Source organism: Stenella coeruleoalba (assembly GCF_951394435.1).
Source record: "Stenella coeruleoalba genome assembly, chromosome: 15".
NCBI classification, from domain to species: domain Eukaryota; kingdom Metazoa; phylum Chordata; class Mammalia; order Artiodactyla; family Delphinidae; genus Stenella; species Stenella coeruleoalba.
In genome coordinates, this window is record NC_137161.1 from 61,360,757 (window position 1) to 61,380,519 (window position 19,763).

At 44.1% G+C, this 19,763-nt stretch overlaps 2 protein-coding genes across 3 annotated transcripts in view; both read left to right on the plus strand.

The window, feature by feature from the left end:
• Positions 1 to 19,763, plus strand: part of BFAR (bifunctional apoptosis regulator) — a 28,447-nt gene that overhangs the window by 3,376 nt on the left and 5,308 nt on the right. Inside the window, exons 2-6 of one of the 2 annotated variants that reach the window (XM_079946015.1) lie at positions 9,227 to 9,398; positions 9,564 to 9,900; positions 11,274 to 11,478; positions 12,182 to 12,351; positions 14,385 to 14,529. In XM_079946015.1, coding sequence (XP_079802141.1) covers positions 9,638 to 9,900; positions 11,274 to 11,478; positions 12,182 to 12,351; positions 14,385 to 14,529 — 783 coding nt within the window. In that variant the 5' untranslated portion in view covers positions 9,227 to 9,398; positions 9,564 to 9,637. The remainder of the gene's footprint in view (positions 1 to 9,226; positions 9,399 to 9,563; positions 9,901 to 11,273; positions 11,479 to 12,181; positions 12,352 to 14,384; positions 14,530 to 19,763) is intronic. The other variant, XM_079946014.1, reaches the window with a different exon arrangement.
• On the plus strand, positions 5,273 to 6,883 carry LOC307198806 (tricarboxylate transport protein, mitochondrial-like). The gene is given in 2 exon segments (XM_079946037.1): positions 5,273 to 6,134; positions 6,137 to 6,883. Coding segments are annotated over 2 exon segments (915 nt in total). The 5' UTR covers positions 5,273 to 5,507; the 3' UTR covers positions 6,425 to 6,883.

Consider the following 19,763-nt stretch of genomic DNA (forward strand, 5'->3'; position numbering starts at 1 on the left):
TGCTGTTTCTGACCTTTGCCTTGCTTAGATTTGGACACATTTCTTTTTATCTCATAATCACTAGAAATGGGTGGTCCCTCTTTGGACATTTGATAATGTCTGTAGCGTTCTGCTAGTGTTTATAGTGGTGTCCCGGGGTGGACTGGGGAGGGTGCCAGAAATTGGGATTCACCCAAGCACCCTCACCCCTATTTCTCTTATGAATATTTCTGCTTATTTATCTCATATGAGGAACAGCATGCTCACCCTAAGAGCCACAAGCTGGAGTCACATGTTCCAAAATGCAGTGGTGTCAGATTCTAGTTTGGATTTCTCAGCTTCGCAGCGGCCCCTCTATGATGTGACATAGACCAACGTAGTGTTACGAGGACAGGCTTAATGTCAGAGCGTCATTTAAAACGTGGCTCTGAATTTCCTGGTGGTCCAGGGCTTAAGACCCCACGCTTCCATTGCAGGGGTCATGGGTCCGATCCCTGGTTGGGGATCCCGCATGCTGCACAGCATGGCCAAAAAGAAGAAAAAATTGTGTTGTTGTTGTTTAAAAAAACAAACAAAACCTGGCTCTGCCCTATACTAATTAGGTCTACATTTTCTCATCAGTAAAATGGAGATGATAGTAATAATTATCCCATAAGATTGTTGTCCCTCTCACATTATATAAGGGCTCAGTAAATATCAGCAATTGTAATTATTCTCTGTTGTCGGGTAATATGTAATGAGAAGAAATAACCTAACTAGAGACCCATCTAAAGCCAAAATCTTTTCATTCTTTTTTTTTGGCGGTACGCGGGCCTCTCACTGTTGTGGCCTCTCCCGTTGCGGAGCACAGGCTCCGGACGCGCAGGCTCAGCGGCCATGGCTCACGGGCCCAGCCTCTCTGCGGCATGTGGGATCTTCCCGGACCAACCCGTATCCCCTGCATCGGCAGGCGGACTCTCAACCACCGCGCCACCAGGGAAGCCCAAATCTTTTTATTCTTGCAGTGAACCTGGTAAGAAGTGATTGAGATCATATTTTTCAGGCCAGAATCCCAATAAATTAGCTCTTCAAAGGATTATTCCTAAAACGTTAGGTATGTATTTTAGTCACAATCAGTGTTTTGTTGAGTGAAGGGGTAGAACCATAATTATATAACACTGAACCAAACAGCTTGATAATTACACTTTCTAAAGAGTTAACAGTCATCACATAGTGAAGTCTTCAGAAGCTAAGGTATAAAAATTCTTAAACTCAGAATTAATGCAATCTTCTTTGATAAACTCAATAAAAATTATTATATTAATTTTCTTAAATGTGAGTTGAGTGATTAAACAATGAAATAGGTTACAGCAGTGCCCCTGCCTCCTCCTGGAGAATAACCCTCTGGATAAATCCACAGAGAAGCACTTGACCAACAACTTTCCTTCCAGGGACAAAATAGCCAAATTCATTCTAGGGTCTTCAGTTACATAGAATTATTGGGACAGTATATGTGTCCCAGCCCTTTTTTTTTTCCATGGCTTTTCAGATAACTATACCATGTCAGTTAGGTATTTCTTTGGGAGAACATACATAGGGTCATGGTGATAGATATCTTGTGATAATTGTTTCCTATCAGTTGTGCCAACAGACCTAACCCGTGAACATTCTAGAAAAAGTCATCTGTACAGTTTGTTCATATGTGCATATTCATGTCATATTTCACATGTTAATGCTTTCTAAGATTTTATGCCATTTCTTGACATTGCCACTTTAGAGATGGTGTGCTCCTCTGGAAGTAATATCTCCCCAGGTGTTTTAGAAGTTACATCGTCGGGAATTCCCTGGCGGTCCAGTGGTGAGGACTCCACGCTTCCACTGCAGGGGGCACAGGTTCAATCACTGGTCGGGGAACTAAGATCCCACATGCTGTGTGGCGCAGCCAAAAAAATAAAAGTGTCCATGTCTCTTGCAATAAAAGCAAATGGTCATTTCAGTAAATAAATAAGTAAATGTTACATGGTAGAGGAAGTTGTTGGTTATGGGGCATGGGCATGAGAACCACCCGCTTAGGGATTCGTTACTTGTATGGATTGGGAAATGTCACCCACTGGAACGTGCTGTGGAAGAAGGGACCACGTTTATCGAGCACTTCCTGTGTGCTGTGCTCTTAATGCTCAGGACAGTCCTGTGAGATCAGGAGCAGTAACCCCATTGCTTATATATGCTGATGTGAGCCTTGGAGAGAATGAATAACTTGCCTGTGATCTCACAGCTCGTAGTGAAGCTGGGAATCAGAACCTGTCTTCTGATTTTAAAACTGAGATGCATTACACTGTCTCTCAGAACCAGGAAGTAAGTAATAGGTCCAAAAAATTAAAATAAGTGTTTTAAAGGCCTCTACTGAAATATTTGATAAATAGGAAACCCCCAGACTCTCACTCATTTTGAGCTAGGTCTGTGAGAATATGGTGAGAATAAAGCTGACTTAGAATTTTTAGACTTGGCCCCTGCCCTCAGGTTCATCCACAGCCTTTCACACACACAATCTACTGAGCCTCTGACGCTAAAGCAGAATAGAAGCGGTAATGTAGAAAATTGTGTGGGAAACCTCATAAGCAATCACTTTCTCAGCAATAAGTAAGCTGATAGAACTCCAGAAGCTTTCTAACCTAAGGCCAGTTAACTAGAAATGTCAAACACTCATCGGTAGACCGTGAAGGCATTACCTTATGGAACAGGTTGTGAAAACACAGATCTCCACAGGGGTCAGGCAGCTAGTGGAAATGAGGAAACCAGCTGGGTGAGGACTGCAGCAAACTGGAGCCAGCTGGCCCTGTGTGAAGGGGGCAGCTGCTCAGATACTCAGCTTCAGCTGATTCTTGTCACACAAAAGGAGAGCCCAGTGTTGCCAGATCTTCTGATTTTCAGAAGCAGCCAGGAATCTGGGTTTTTATGTGAAGTGAGATTTTTTTTAATGCTGGCACCAAATTCAATAGAAAAGAAGAGAAGAAGGAAGATGAGGAAAGAAAGAGCAAGAGGGAGGGGGAGAAAGAGAAGCACCACGTGAAGAAAAAGACTAGATGTCGCCACTGAGCAGTGGCTACCACTGTTGAGACTGACAGGTCGCGGAGGATGGCTGCTCTTGACAGTAATGCAGCCACACTGTGAAAAGTCTCACCTGGACTCATTACAGGCACTCTAGGAAGCCAGGGCAGTGGGTACTTTAAGAAAGCCCTTATCCCACTGGATAAACAATGATTCTTAACCTAATTTGGGTCTTGGTCCCCTTTGAGATCAGATAAAAACTATAGATTTCCTTCAGGAAAACACTCGTGTGCACAAACGCAAGCTTGGCAAGTGATTTCAGAGTGTGCCCTGACACCCTGAAGTGCCAATCCAGACATCAGTTGAAGACACAACTTCAACTTTCAGAAACTGCAGCTCTTCAGAGTGACTCAGTCCAGTGGTCTCGCCGTGCTCTTCAATTATGTGGTGTTCCAGCCATCATTTTATTTTATTTTTAAATTTATTTATTTATATTTGGGCTGCATTGGGTCTTTGTTTCTGTGTGCGGGCTTTCTCTAGTTGCAGCGAGCGGGGACTACTCTTCGTTGCGGTGCACGGGCTTCTCATTGCGGTGGCTTCTCTTGTTGCGGAGCACGAGCTCTAGGCACGCGGGCTCAGTAGTTGTGGCTTGCGGGCTCTAGAGTACAGGCTCAGTAATTGTGGCGCACGAGCTTAGTTGCTCCGCGGCCATGTGAGATCTTTCTGGACCAGGGATTGAACCTGTGTCCCCTGCATTGTCAGGCAGATTCTTAACCACTGCGCCACCAGGGAAGCCCTCATGTGATGTTTAAGCACAAACCAAAGTGTCTCCATGTGAACAGGGCACTGGGAGTGGGAATGGAATGATTCTTCTCGCCCCTGTCCTAACCATGTCCCCCAAGCCTTCTCTGAGGCTTTGCGACGAGGTGGAAAGAGCAGTAGGCTGCGGGCGTGTTCTAACACGTGCTTCCTTGTGAAGGAACTCAGCCAGCAAACCAGCTCCAACCTGCTGGTGTGTGTGCCAAGTTTGTAGAGAACGGTTATCAGCATCCTCAAAGGAACATTGGGCCTTCTCCTCAAAGAAGCCTTTAACCATTGCCAGCGCAGGAGGGTGTGTTTATCCAAGTCAGAAGGCCACAACTTGGAACTCTAGTATCTGAGCTAGTTTTTTATCACGTAAGAGGCACTTTCGTCCTCTAAAAGTACTGCTTTCTTTAATGGAAAGAACCCAAATACTTACAGACAGAAGTAGCAGAAGAGATCAACTGAATTCAGTTAAGCTGTGCATTCTTTCTCTGTTAACTTCCAGTTTTTGAATTTAGGGTAAAATGAAACGAGCAAGATTCCTAAGAAGTAATCAAAGTCCATGCAGTTTCTAGATTGTCAAAGACAATTAAAAAACAGAGTTAGTGGCCACCTCAGCTTTTCAAAACATGACTTTTTTTAAAAAAAACAGATCCTTAATATTTTGTTCCCTCTGCATTTTTTTTAAGTATTTATTTATTTATGTGGCATGCAGGGTCTTTCCTTGCGGCACGCAGGCTTCTCTCTAGTTGTGGCACGCGGGCCCTAGAGTGCACGGGCTCAGTAGTTGCGGCTCGCGGGCTTAGTCGCTCCACGGCATGTGGGATCTTAGTTCCCCAACCAGGGATCGAACCTGCGTCCCCTGCATTGAAAGGCGATTCTTAACCACTGGACCACCAGGGAAGTCCCAAAACATGACTTATAAAATACACTTCTGATGTCTGTGTGTGATTTGTTTTCTCTCATGAGAAATAAACTTTCAGATCTGGTAAACTAAGAATTATTAGTGCATTCTAGTTTTAAAAGGTTAATTTGTGAGAAATTAATTTCCATGTATGTTGTCATTTCAAATGACTCCTAGATCCATACACTTGGCCTCCCCCTTAACTCCCAGCTCCAGTTTCAGATCTCCACCTGCTCACTAGACAGTTCTACCTGGAGATCTGGTCATCACTGCAAACTCGACTCTTCCGAAATTCAACTTACTTCTCTTAAAGCTGGGCTCCGTTTGTTTACAGTGACTCATTTCTATCAGCAGAACTGTTCTTCTTCCCCTGTTCTAGAACCTAGACAACATCTTTGATCATTCTGCTCTCTAATCACCAAAGCCCATAAAGGATTTTTGTAACATCTCTTGGATAGATTGATCCCTTTCTTTGCATTTTCATGTTTGCCACCTTAGTCTCAGAAGTGACGGCACCTCACCTCTGCCTTGTCCCAGCTCAGCCCGCCTTCCTGATGAGATTTATCATCCTCAAGGACAGCTTTGCTGATCTCAATGCCTCCGAAACTTTTATGTGCTCCCATCTGCCCACCTCTCATTAACCAGTCACGCAAGACCCTGTATCAGACCTGTATCTCCAGGTATATCACTCACTGCTCCCCAGGAAACACCAAGAACAGCGCCCAATTCAAGCCCATCTCTTCTAACCCCTGTTAGAAGAGAGGCCGCCGCCGGGCCCCCCACCCCGCCCACCATGGCCACGCCCCACACTCTGGCGGCAGGGGCGCCCGCACCCAGGAAGGCCACCCTCACACACCCGGGGAAGGCGATCCTGGCAGGCGACACGGAAATCTGCATCACCTTCCCCACCAAGCACGTGAAGACGCAGCTGCAGCTGGACGAGTGCTTGCACCCGCCGCGCTACGAGGGCATCGGGGACTGCGTGCGGCGGACGGTCCACAACCATGGCGTACCGGGCCTGTACCGCGGCCTCATCTCCTTGCTCTACGGCTCCATCCCAAAGGCGGCCGTCCGGTTCGGGATGTTCGAGTTTCTCAGCAACCACATGCGGGACGCCCAGGGACGGCTAGACAGCACACGCGGGCTGCTGTGCGGCCTGGGCGCCGGTGTGGCAGATGCCATGGTGGTCGTGTGCCCCATGGAGACCATCAAGGTGAAGTTAATCCATGACCAGACCTACCCCAGCCCCAAATACAGAGGATTCTTCCACGGGGTCAGGGAGATCGTTTGGGAACAAGGGCTGAAAGGGACCTACCAGGGCATCGTGGCCACTGTGCTGAAGCAGGGATCCAACCAGGCCATTCTCTTCTTCGTCGTGACCTCCTTGCACAACTGGTACCAAGGGGACAACCCCAACAAGCCCCTATGAACCCTTCTGATCACGGTGTGTTTGGCGCCATCACAGGCACAGCCAGTGTCTGTGGTAACACTCCTCTGGACGTGATCAAGACCCGGATGCAGGGCCTGGAGGCGCATAAGTACCACACAACGTGGGGCCGCGGCCTGCAGATCCTGAGGAACGAGGGCCCCAAGGCGTTCTACAAGGGCACCGTCCCCCGCCTGGGCCGGGTGTGCCTGGACGTGGACATCGTGTTTGTCATCTACGACGAGGTGGTGAAGCTGCTTAACAAAGTGTGGAAGACGGACTGAGCCCCGGGGTCTGCACATGGGCTGCCCCCAGCACCCCCTTCTCGCAATTCCAGTGCAGTCATGCCAAAAGGCCCCCTTCCGCTGTCCCTCGCAGTTCATGGCTCAGGGCTGTCCCCTGTGGCCATCGAGTCCATGTGTCTGTCCCCTGTGGTCTGTATGGCACCACCATGGTGTCCATGTGTCCAGCTGAGACCGGGTGTTCCTCTGGCCTGTGAATCTGTGCCCACTTGTCCACGTGCTTACTCATGTGCCTGTGTTTCATGTTTCGTGTCCTGTGACCCTGTGCCCCACTTCCCGGGGTGCCCATGTGGCCTGGGTCATGGCTCCGTACCCATGGCCTGGTCCCAGCCCGGTGACTTCCACCCTGGGCGCAGGGGCATCGCCCCGGCCTACCACAGCTGCCTCCGGGCCTCAACCTGGCCTCACTGCATTATAGGGGCTGCCTATCCCCCTGCGTCTCCCACCACTGGCCTTAACCAGCCCTTGGGCCCTCCCTCTGCCCCGGACAGGGTGGCACCTGCCACTCTCAGGACCACCCTTCCAAAGCAGAATAAACCGGATCCTGTTGCAGCCTCCTGTCCCTGTGTCAGCCCGTCTGTGGGTGGGCAGTGGTGGTCACGCCTCTGCCGAGGGCAGGCCCACTTCTCACCCGAGGACACTGTCGGGGCCAGGCAGGCTGGTGGGCAAGCAAGCTGCGGCCACAGTGTCAGCCCTCTGGGAGGCCTGGCACCAGGCCAAGGAACATCTGGCCTCCATCCAGGCCTTGCCTGTGGCCTGGGGGCAAGATCCTGCAGGGTCAGCTGGAGGGTGTGTCCTTGGGGGTCACCTGGTAGGCAACATTGAGGGGACAGAGGAGAACTGGTTGGGCCTGGAGACAGTGCTCTCGGCCTCTTGTCTGCCCTGCAGCCTGGGCCCAGCCCAGCTTACTCCCTAATGGTTTCCCTGTGAAATGGTCTGCTTGAGGGGCACTGCTTTGGGGTGACCAATTTCTGGTCTCCTGAGACTCTGAGCAGGAGGCCCTTTCTTAAAAAAAAAAAAAATAATAATAATAATAATCCTTCTTCCAACACTGAATCAAGATGTGCTCATGAATGTACTTAAAGTGCCTGCCAGTGCCCAGCTCCCCAGAGATGGTCAGTAGCTAGCAATGGTCCAATTATTATTTCCTGGGATAATACTGTCCACATGGTAGTTGTTTAATCCGTAGTAGCCAAATAAAGGAACTACTTTATCAAAATGATGATTCCTTTTTCTAAAAACCTATACATATAAGATCTCCTACTTCCTTAGTAATTTGAAGAGGCTGCCCAAAGGAAAGCAGTTAGAAAATGTTTAGATGTTCCTAAACATACAAATAATGAGCAAATATGATTGCTTTTTATAATTTTCTCTATATTTTTGCAGTTATCGTAACATCATTTTCATTAAGAACAGCTTGGTGAATACAGAAAACCAAAACCAAGAAAATCACAATCCTCCCCCACCCAACCAACTACTAATACTTCATTGTATTTTCTTCTAGTCTTTGTTTATAGATTTGCTTGTTTAAAATATAGTGTTATCATGCTCTATATAAAATTTGTGCCCTGTAAAAAGTGATAAAATTCCCTGAAAATCAGGGAAATTACTACCATTTATGGTCTACTTACCGTATGCCAGACACTTTACTTGCATTCTCTTACTTAACTCTCAAAACCTCCCAATGGGGTAAATACTATTACCATCTCTATTTATATATGAGAAACCTGAGACTCAAAGAAATCCAGAGCGCAAAGCTAGTAAATGGCAGAGCTGGGGTAAGAATGCAGGCAGCCCAGCCCAGGGACCTGTGTTCTTAACCACTGCCTGCAAAGAGCCCTTCTCTGCGTGCCAGTGTCGGTGATCGAGAGCAATTTACCTTCTTGCCTGTAACAACAGTGAGATTGAGAAACTCTTCCCCACCAGTGCCTACGCCATGCTAATTCCAGTAACAATCTGAATAATCATTTCTTTAGCCCCTGTTTACACCATCCACCACCCTAGTTCACTATCTCTAACTCTCACAAGAAGCTTTGAAGGTTTGTGTACTGTAAGCACCATTCCACAGCTGAGGAAACAAGGCTCAGAGAGCCCAGGTAACTTAGGCACCATCCCGGAGATGGAGAGTTGAGCTTCTAACTCCATGGCACCATCATACTGCTTCTCAATAAAAAACTCCCTTAAGACCCAGATAAGGATGAGAAGAGAATGGTCCTTAGCCATTTGCATATTAGTGACATTAGTGTGTTTCTGTGGCACCAAACTGGTGGGATCCAGAAGGCAGGATGTGCATGTTTCGGTTGATTTGGGGTGTGTGGTGGGGTGGATATTAAGCCCCAGGCAAGTGGACCTGGCACAGGGCACCTCAGAGAACCAGACCTCACTGTCTTCCAGGTACTGTTCCTGTGGAAGCCTCTGAAATCAGGTGTCAAAAGAGTTAATTACCTAAGGGGAAGGCAGATTTGTTTGGATAAACTCTGTTATTTATATGAAGTACATCTGTTGTTGCCGACTCCAGACATTTTCATGGGCCAAGAAGCTGGCTTATTTAAAAGTATGTACGTTGAAAGGACTTCAGAAATTTCATTGAGAAAACTGAGGCCAAAGAAATTACATCTTCAAAGGAAGTTAGCAGAATGGAAGGATCTAGAATTCTCCAGCCTCCCTCATCCAAGTCCATTGAACTTTCCACTATACTATTTTGCTTTACCTAATTTTTTTTTTTCTTTTTTTTGCGGTACGCGGGCTTCTCACTGTTGTGGCCTCTCCCGTTGCGGAGCACAGGCTCCGGACGCGCAGGCTCAGCGGCCATGGCTCACGGGCCCAGCCGCTGCGCGGCACGTGGGATCTTCCCGGTCCGGGGCACGAACCTGCGTCCCCTGCATCGGCAGGCGGACTCTCAACCACTGCGCCACCAGGGAAGCCCTTTACCTAATTTTTGAAACTATGACAATAGGTCAGAAAAATTTAGTGATGTTTATGTGGTTTATGGAATGTAAATTTTTAGAAACCAAATTTGTCACATATAAAAATCAGAGCTTTAATATCAATAGAATGACTGTAATCTCAAACACCTACTATATTATCTTTCCTATTTCTGTTGTTGTCTCTTTTTTTCTAGATTTCACGATGCTTTGCAGCACTTTTCTGAGTCTGGAATTTTCTATGTCTGTGGATCCCAGAATTTGCTAAGAGATGGAAGAGTCTCCGCAGAATGATCTGAACATGACAAGCCTTGAGGAAGAGGACCCTCTCCAGAGCAGCAGCCCTCGGATTTCTGTTAGGGAATTTTCCTGCCACTGCTGTTACGACATCCTGGTTAACCCAACCACCTTGAACTGTGGGCACAGCTTCTGCCGGCACTGCCTAGCTCTGTGGTGGGCCTCTTCGAAGAAAACAGAGTGTCCAGAATGCAGAGAAAAATGGGAAGGTTTCCCCAAAGTCAATATTCTCCTCAGGTAATGCTCAGCCCACGTGGGTAGCTCATTGGGCCTGTACAGTGTGGTTTCTCTTACTGGGAGCAGCCACATCTGGAAAGGCCAGAGGGGTGGAGCCCACTGCCTCAGGGGTCATTCTGGATCTGCTGGCATGTGAGTCAGGGAGCTCAGGGACCTGGAAGTCCCGACTCCCTTCCTCACAGGTGACCGTGATTTGTTTGTTTATTATAAATGGGGGAAAGAAAGAAACGCTGGTTATCAGACCATTGTCTGTAACCCTATGCACATAATACTTCTTATTGATGTGTATTCACTGAGAACACCCTAGGTCTCATAGAGAAGATGGTCTAACTGTATGATTCTCGAAAACTGGTTTGATGCTGGTTTTCATAATCTTTGACTAAACTCTGTTGCATTTATCACATTAATAGAGTTTCTCATGCATGGCATCACACAACAGTTGTTAAGACCTTCAGATAGCAGGTTTATTTCTGCTTCCCTTCATAATGTTCATCATGTCCCTGTGAGGTCTTTGAGGCTAAAATCCTTTTCTCTTGCCTTCTTGTTATCAACAGAGTACCAGGAAGTTCCACTGAAAACATTAACCCAGCATTCTCTTTTTCACAGGAGATGTATTTACACCACTTTGCTCTGACCTTTCAGCCTTGGTTTACCTGCGGGTTAACCTTAAATTGAAGAAGGGTTCTCTGATTGTGTATAATCGAAAATGAAGAGCCTACAGTAAGACCTGAGGGTTGGTCTCACTCTCACTACTGAACTGCACCTTTTTTCTGAGTTAATTTTTAATAACATAAGCAGTACATATATAGTCATTCACATTCTTTTAAAAAAATCAGAGCATTGCTGATAAAGACCCCTTCAACCCCTCCTCGCCCATCTTACAATTCTTCCTTCCTTTTTCTCAGAATAATTTCAGTTATGACTTAGTTGTCATCTTTCAGATTTTTAAAAATACTTTTATACATTTATGTGCCAATAGGAAATGCAAATATTTCCTCACATCAGTGGTGTACTGTGTTTCTGCAGTTTACTATTTCATTCAACAATGCGGATAAATTTATTCATTTTGATACACAGTGATATCCAGTAAATTCATTTTTAAAACTATGTATGTTTCCACTGTATGAATGTATTTCCACTGTATGTTTGAATATGCTATGTTTTATTTAGCTGTTGCCCTAACAGTGGACATATAGGTGTTTCTGATTTGTTGCTGCTACCAGCAGGGCCATAACCAATCTTCTTGTCCATTCTTCTAGAATCCTTATATATTATTAAATGTTGATAGTAGTTTTATTTTGGCCTCTAAACATTATAAGTGTACTTAGTCAAACAACTGTCTTGTGATTTTTTTTTTTTTCTGTTCTCCATAGGGATGCCATTGAAAAATTATTTCCTGATGCAATTAGAATGCGATCTGAAGACATTCAGCAGAATAATGATGTAGTCCAGAGCCTCGCAGCCTTTCAGAAGTATGGGAATGATAAGATTCTTTCAGCTCCCAACACTGGCCGAGTGAATCAGCAGAGGGGAGGGGGATTCTTTTCCGGAGTGCTCACAGCTTTAACTGGTGTGGCAGTAAGTTTATGTCTCTCTGTCCCCCTCCCTCCCACAGTTTCCCGTGAAGTCAGTTCTGTTGAAATACCCCTAAATGATTAATGATGTGACCGAATGTGGTAATTCACTATGTACATTGAAACCTGGGTATGTTGCCTATGCAAGTATATGCAACGTAATATTCAGAGCCCAGTAAATGTTAGCTTTGTCCCATTTCATCCTCTTCACAACCTATGCAATAGGCACTGTTATTATTCCTGCTGTAGAGAGGAGCAAACCGGTGCAGAAAGGTGTTAAAGCTGGAACTCAAGGCCATGTCTTGAGCACAGCCCTTCACTAACTTCCAGTGTAGAGACTATTTTCTTTTTAAGATCTATCCATGCTACAAAAATCTAACTATTACCAATTTTCCAATAGAAAAGGCACGCGAGTCAGTTACACTGGCCAAATTGATGGGGAAAAGGGTGCAGTGCTCCCTGGTGCCCTGCAGTGAGTCCTATTCCTGTCTCTGTTCCCTGACGACCCGAGACTCAGCAGAGATGAGCCCACCAAGGGTCACGCTCCCCAGATCTCAGTGGCAGTGGTGATGCCGGCTTCCATATCTATGGACTTGGCATCATCCCCTTCCAGCTCAGCTTTTTCCTTCCCGGCCCCACGCTCACATATTTAGAAACTGGCGTCTCTGATCCTGCTGTGGAATAAGGGCCATGTCACTTTTCCCCAGGTGGTCCTGCTGGTGTATCACTGGAGCAGCAGGGAATCTGAGCACGACCTCCTGGTGCACAAGACTGTGGCCACATGGACAGCAGAAGAAGTTGTCCTCTGGCTGGAGCAGCTGGGCCCTTGGGCCTCTCTCTACAGAGACAGGTTTTTATCTGAAAGAGTAAATGGAAGGTGAGGAGCAAAATCTTCTGATACGTCACTGACATTTTTTAAACAGTTTTATTGAGACACCATCCACGTAACCCCAAAAGTCACCCATTTAAAGAGTATAATCAGTGGCTTTTAATATATTCACAGATATGTGCAGCCATCGCCACAGTCTGGTTTTAGAACATTTCCATCATCCCCAAAAAGAGAGCTCCTGCTAAAGGCAGTCAATCCTCATTTTCCCCTCCCGCAGCCCCCGGGAACCACCATTCTACTTTCTGTCTCCTGGATTTGCCTGTTCAGAGTATTTCCATTCTTCATTCATCCATTCTTCAGTTGATGGACATTTGGATTGATTCCATTTTGGGGCTGTTAGGAACAGTGCTGCTGCGACCATTTGTATATAAAGGTTTTTGTGTGGACGTATATTTTCAATACTCAGTACTGTCTTGGAGTGGAAATGCTGGGTCATAAGGTAACTCTGTGTTTACCTTTTGGGGAGCCATTGAACTGTTTTCTAAAGCAGCTGAACCATTTTATGTCATCGACTGACATTTTAATTGTTTGTTGCTTCCTGATTATAAAAGTAACATATATTTATTTATTTTAAAATAATAAAGTAGAATTGTAGGACATTAGAAATGAAATACCTTCATAATCCTGCTCTTCAGAGAAAACCACTATTCTCATCTTGCTGGACACCTGTCCAGATTTTTTTCAATGTTTATACAGGCATACATATAGATGTGTTAAATAACATGTTATTTATTTATTTAAACTGGAAATACGATTGTACTAAGCAAACCTGTGTTTATATGTATGTGTATAGGCTATAGTCTATTAATCAATCTCTACCAGCACACATATGTGGTGTTTCCCTTTTTTCTGCTCCAGACGGTACCAGACTACATTGTGCAAATGCTCTGAGGAACCTATTAGTTTGAGGAGCTCACTCATCGCTGAGCTATGTGTCAGCCTGCTTCTGCCCATCAGCAAGTCCCCCTGCCCCTTCCAGAGCCCTGTCCATCTTTACTGGGGTCCCTCCCTTCCTTGAAGGGGGAACACGTAGGGGTGTTACTTAGACCACCAGGCAGCCGCTCTCTAACCCATTTGAGTCAGACGTGTAGTCCACTCACTGCTAGACTGCCCCACCTCCCACCCTGGTCCATTTTTTCCCCCTGAACTGAGCTTTTAACACTTGACTCTCTATTGAGGAAGCAAAATACTCCCACTTCGTCTGTTTTTTGTAAGAAGTTGTACCACCTCCCCACCCTCGCCCTGAATTGTAGTTAAAGAAACTTCTCTACCCACTTAATACAATATGTCTTTCTGTAACTGTCTTCCTTCCAGAGGAGAGATTCCAAAACTGGAATTGTTGAGTGAAAGGGAATAAACCTTTACGGGGCACTTTTAACAAGGAATCACTGTGGAGGTGAATTCACGTCTTCTGATGAAAGGGAACAGATAAGGGATCTACACTTATCTTTATTTAATCACTATCCTCAAACAGCTACTCTTTTTTTGGCTGCATTGGGTCTTCGTTGCTGCGTGCAGGCTTTCTCTAGTTGCGGCGAGCAGGGGCTACTCTTCATTGTGGTGCGCGGGCTTCTCACTGCTGTAGCTTCTCTTATTTCAGAGCATGGGCTCTAAGTGCGCGAGCTTCAGTAGTTGTGGAGCACGGGCTTAGTTGCTCCGCAGCATGTGGGATCTTCCCGGACCAGGGATCCCACCCGTGTCCCCTGCACTGGCAGGCGGATTCTTAACCACTGCACCACCAGGCAAGTCCCCAAACAACTACTCTTAATGTCATAATATTTTATTGGATTTCTTCCCAACTTTTTTTTTCTGTACACACACACTTCAAAAAATAGAGGGACTGGCAAATAGTAAGCTTTCAGTTGTTTGCTATTATTAATCTTATTTCATATGTTAGGTGTCTTACCTCAAGCCTAAAGTGTTTATCTGTGTTGATAAGGTGGAACTCCGACTGTGGAAAGTTTGCTTCCAGGATGTGATCTCAAAAGACATCTCCTCCTATCTCCTTGCCCACACCCTAGGTTGCTTTTAACTTTGACAGAGGAAGAATTTTCCAGGGCACCATATACCATAGAAAACAGCAGCCACCGAAGAGCCATCCTCATGGAACTGGAGCGAGTCAAAGCACTGGGTGTGAAGCCCCCGCAAAACCTCTGGGAATACAAGGTGAACTCTATTTTTTCAATGGAAAATAAGTATTGAGCACCAGATATCAGTTATCTGCCTGCCCACTGCTCATGAATACATCAGACAAAACCGAAGCCCCCTGCATCCCCACTTTCCCTATGCCTGTGTATCCTTCCTGAGCCTGTTTTTCTACTTGTGTTATGCGTATATATCCACAGCTCTAGGAACAATGTTCTAGGTTTTTAACCTTAACATAAAAGGCATGAACTGAGCTTATTATCCTTCTGCAAGTAGCTTTTGTCTGTGGCTCTCTTTTTCTCTTGTGCCATATTCCACTGCACAAGTGCATGACCATTTATACATTCTCCCATTGATGGCCACTGAGATTATTTCCATTTTTGCTGAGAAACAGGGCTGCTGTGGACATTCTTGGAAAGTTCGTGTGCTCATGTGTAAGACTTTCTTTGCGCTATACACTGAGGAATAGGATTACTGGGTCACAAGTAACGCACATCTTCAGCTTTACCAGATGCTGATAAATTGTTCTTCAGTGTGACTGTACCTGGTTCTCCTTCACAGAGAGAATTTAGCGAATACTGTAGTGTAAAACGAATACTCTATTTTTTATTAGTCATAGAGTGTCTGGAGTACAGATACCTATACCCTAAAAAAGACATCATGGAGAAAAATAAATACAAATAACCAGTAAGTTTATGGGGGAAAAATGCTCACTGATAATTATGGTACAAATGAGACAACCCGCTGGCGTCATTCTCACCTGTGACATTATCAAGGATAAGAACTTACATACGTGAGGAAAGAGGCACTCATGTGTGCGGATCCTAAATTGGCGCAGTCTCTTTGGAGAGCAGTTTGTCAATAACTGTTAAAGTTTAAACCGCCCCTACTCTTTGGTCTACAATTTCACTTCTTTGCATTTAGAGCACAGGCAGCATAGCGCTGTGATCAAGAGAGGGCTCGGCAGCCTGACTCCCGGGCTCCTCGCCAGGCTCCTCCAGGGCACACTGACTGTGGCAACGCCAGCAAGTCCCTGGGCCTCCTGGTCCCATTTCCTCCTCAGCCAATGACCTCAGAGAGTCACAGTGAGAATTGAATGTTTGAGTCACAGAAATTATTAAACAAGATGTTGACCACAGTGTCACTGGTAATAGCACGTGGGAAACAACCTCAGCACCCATTGTTAGGAACAGGTTAAATAAATACAGCTCACCCATACATGTAGCCATTACAAAGGAACGAGGTGACCCTGGGTGTGCTAACAAGAAATGATACCCAAGTTGTTAACTGAAAATAAAGAAAAACACGTTAGAAAAGCTACACAATTGTATGTGTCATAGAAAACCTCTGGAAGGATACACAGACTGTTAACAATGTTTTCATCTAGGGATTGAGACTTGAGTGGAAGGGTGAATTGTATTTGTCATTTAATACAATTCTGTGCCGTTTGAAAAAATTGTGTTTATTTTGTGCATGTATTGCTTCAAAGCTGAAAAAACACTAGTTTCAGAATTTTTGAAGAATGGGGATAGGGTCCTAAGATAGATGATTTGTTGTTTTCTGTGTTGTTTGTCAGTTTAAAAAAAAAATCCCTACTTCTCTTTTATCATAAATTATTAGTTTTGTTAATGCAGTCAAATTCTGGACTTCTTGTAGCCAATGTTAGACCTGTGGTGGGAAACATTGCTTTAAAATGAAGAACTACTTCCATATTTCTATGTCTCACCTACGTTACAATATAGAGATAATTTTTAGAAGTTAGATTTTTCAAAAAACTTTTACTATGGAAAATTTCAAATATACCCAAAAGCAGGATAATAGTACAAAACTTCCATCAACCCATACGACAGCAACTCATGGCTGTGTTTATTTCAGTAATACCTACTCCTGCTACCCCTGATTATTTTGAATCTGAGATAGCATATATTTCATAAGTAAATATTTTATTGAATCTCTAAAAAGTAAAGACTTTTTTTTTTTAATTTATGTGGCTGCATCAGGTCTTAGTTGCGGCATGCGGGATCTTCGTTGTGGCACTCAGGCTTCTCTCTAGTTCCAGCGCACGGGTTCCACAGGGTGCAGGCTCAGTAGTTGTGGCGCGCAGGCTTAGTTGCCCTGTGGCATGTGGGATCTTAGTTCCCCAACCAGGGATCAAACCCGTGTCCCCTGCATTGGAAGGCGTTTTCTTAACCACTGGACCACCAGGAGAGGCCCTAAAAAGTAAAGACTTCTTGAAAAACAAAACTAAAATACCACAATATACCCCCCCCCAGGATGAATAATTCTCTGATATTATCAAATAATTTGTCAGTATTCAAATACCCTACTTTTTTTTTTTCAGTTGATTTGTTCCACCCAGGGTCCCAACAAGGTCCACACTTGGTTGTCATGTCTTTTTTTTTTTTTTTGAGGTAAAGTTGGTTTTCAATATTAGTTTCAGGTGTACAACATAGTGATTCAATATTTTTATAGATCATACCCCACTTAAAGTTATTATAAAAATATTTGCTATATTCCCTGTGCTAAACAGTATATTCTTATAGCTTATTTTATATATAGTAGTTTGTACCTCTTAATCCCCTACCCCTGTCTTGCCCCTCCCACCTTCCCTCTCCCCACTGGTAACCACTAGTTGGTTCTCTATATCTGTGAGTTGGTTTCTGTTTTGTTATAGGCATTTGTTTGTTTTATTTTTTAGATTCCACATATAAGTCAAAATATACCTACTTATTTTTCTATGTCTGACTTATTTCACTAAGCATAATAGCCCCAGGTCCATCCATGTTGTTGCAAAATGGTAAAGTTTCATTCTTTTTATGGAAGGGTAGTATTCCATTGTGTGTGTGTGTGTGTGTGTGTGTGTGTGTATTTATATGCCACAGCATCTTTACCCATTCATCTGTTGATGGATACTTAGGTTGCTTCCATATCTTGGCAATTGCAAATAATGCTCTTATGAACATTGGGGTGCCTGCATCTTTTCAAATTAGTGTTTTTGTTTTCTTTGGATATATTCCAAGGAGTGGGATTGCTGGATCATATGGTAGCTCTATTTTTAGTTTTTTGAGGACCACCCATACTGTTTTCCACAGTGGCTGCAGCAATTTACATTCCCACCAACCGTGTACAGGGGTTCCCGTTTCTCCACACCCTCTCTAGCATTTGTTATCTGTGGTGCTTTTGGTGATGGCTTTTCTGACAGGTGTGAGGTGATAGCTCATTGTGGTTTTGATGTGCATTTCTCTGATACTTAGTGATGTTGAGCATCTTTTCATGGGCCTATTGGCCATCTCACTGTCTTCTTTGGAAAAATGTCTATGCAGGTCTTCTGAATTTTTTTTAATTGGGTTGTTTGTTGGTTGTCATGTCTCTTAAGTCTCTTTCAGTCTGTAGATTCTCCCTTCCTCTGTCATTACCCTGCATTTATTTGTTGAAGAAACCAGATCATTTTCTCCTGTAGTTTTCTGACGTTTTGTACTTTGCCAGTTATCTCTCTGTGGTGTCACCTAACAGGTCCCTTCTTCCCCTGCATATCCTGTAATCTAGGAGTTAGGACTAGAGGCTTACTTTGGTCTAGGTTTGGTGTTTCAGCAAGGCTGCTTTATAGGTGTGGTATTTTCTTCCATCAAGAGGCGCATAATGTCCCATGATCATTGATTGTTTAGATCCATTAGTTCGTTAAGGGTTGCCAAATGGTGATACTGTAACTCTCTCATTTCTTTTTCATCTTGTTAGCTGACATACATCTTTAATAAAAAGGAAATCTTCTGTCAACAGCCATTTTGATTATCCTAAGTACAGTTTATACCAGAACGGCAGGTTAAATGCTTGATCTTCTCCATTTACTAACCAGTTTCAGAATTTGATTCCCTGTTGTCCTCCAAAAGTGACCGATTTCTTTCTTTAGGATTATTAATAACCGAGTATTTTGACATTCTTGATGTATTTGAATACATTTCAATAGTTATTCTAATTGATGCTCCAACTGTCCCATCTTTTTTGAATAGGAGTCTCTTCAAATCATTCTCTGAGTCCATTTTTTAAATTTAACTTTTGAATTGAGGTACAGCGTACTTGCTAATGAGTCCTTTTAACATGATTTATTAGTCTTTGATAGTTTCCGTTCCCACACGACAAGATGTTCAAGTTACTCATGTACCTTTCCTGCCCCAGACCTGGAATCAGCCATTTCACAAGTTGGACCTCTTAAAAATCTTTTTAAATATAGAAAATGTTAGGTACATACAAAAATAGAGGGAAGAGAGTACTCATACCCAGCTTCAACGAGCATCGACTCATGGTCACTCCTAATTCATCTGTACCCCTCCACCCTCTCCCCACACCCACAGTCCTGGAATTATATCAAAGCATATCCACACATCATGTTATTTCACCCCTAAATACTTTAGTGTGAAGCTCTAAAGAGAAGGACTGTCTTCTTAAATGTAACCGTTATCACACTTTAAAAGCTTTATTGGTAAGCCACTAATAGCATCAAATAAGTTGAATATGTTTTAACAGTTTTGTTGAGCTATAATTGACATACACATATTTAAAGTGTACAATTTGCTAAGTTTTGACATATGTACACACCTGTGAAACCATCACCACAATCAAGATAGTGAACGTATACATCACTCCCAAAAGCTTCTTCCCGCCCCTTTGTAAGCCCTCCTTCCCATCCCTCCCCTTTTTAATTAGTGCGCAGTGGTATCTCACTGGCCTAATTTGCATTTCTCTAAGGATTAGTAATAATGAGCCTCTTTTCATGTGCGTATTTGCTATCTTCTTTGGTGAAGTGTCCATTCACATCTTTTGCCCATTTTACTTGATGCTTAGTAGCATCAAGTAAGTTGAATCATATTTAAGTTTCTTTTATAATCAGGAAAAATATAAATGTACATTCATTATAGCAAAATTTACAGAAGTGAAGAAAATGAAAATAAATTGACCCTAATCCCACCTGAGATTCAGACATGGGTAATATTGCGTTTTGCTCTGTTTTCTTCTAGACAATTTTCTGAGTGTACTTAAAACAGCTGTTTTATTTTTGTATTCATTCCGCAAACATGTACTGACATCTCTTGTGAGCCAGGTGGTCCTTTAGAAAGGGGATCTGAGTCCTGAATCAGGCAGGCCCTGCTTTCACGGCACTGACACTGTGGAGGTGGATGGCTACACATCTTAGATCTTTTCTTCACCTAACATTGTAACATGAGCATTATCCAATGCCCCTCCTATACATTCCTCCATGG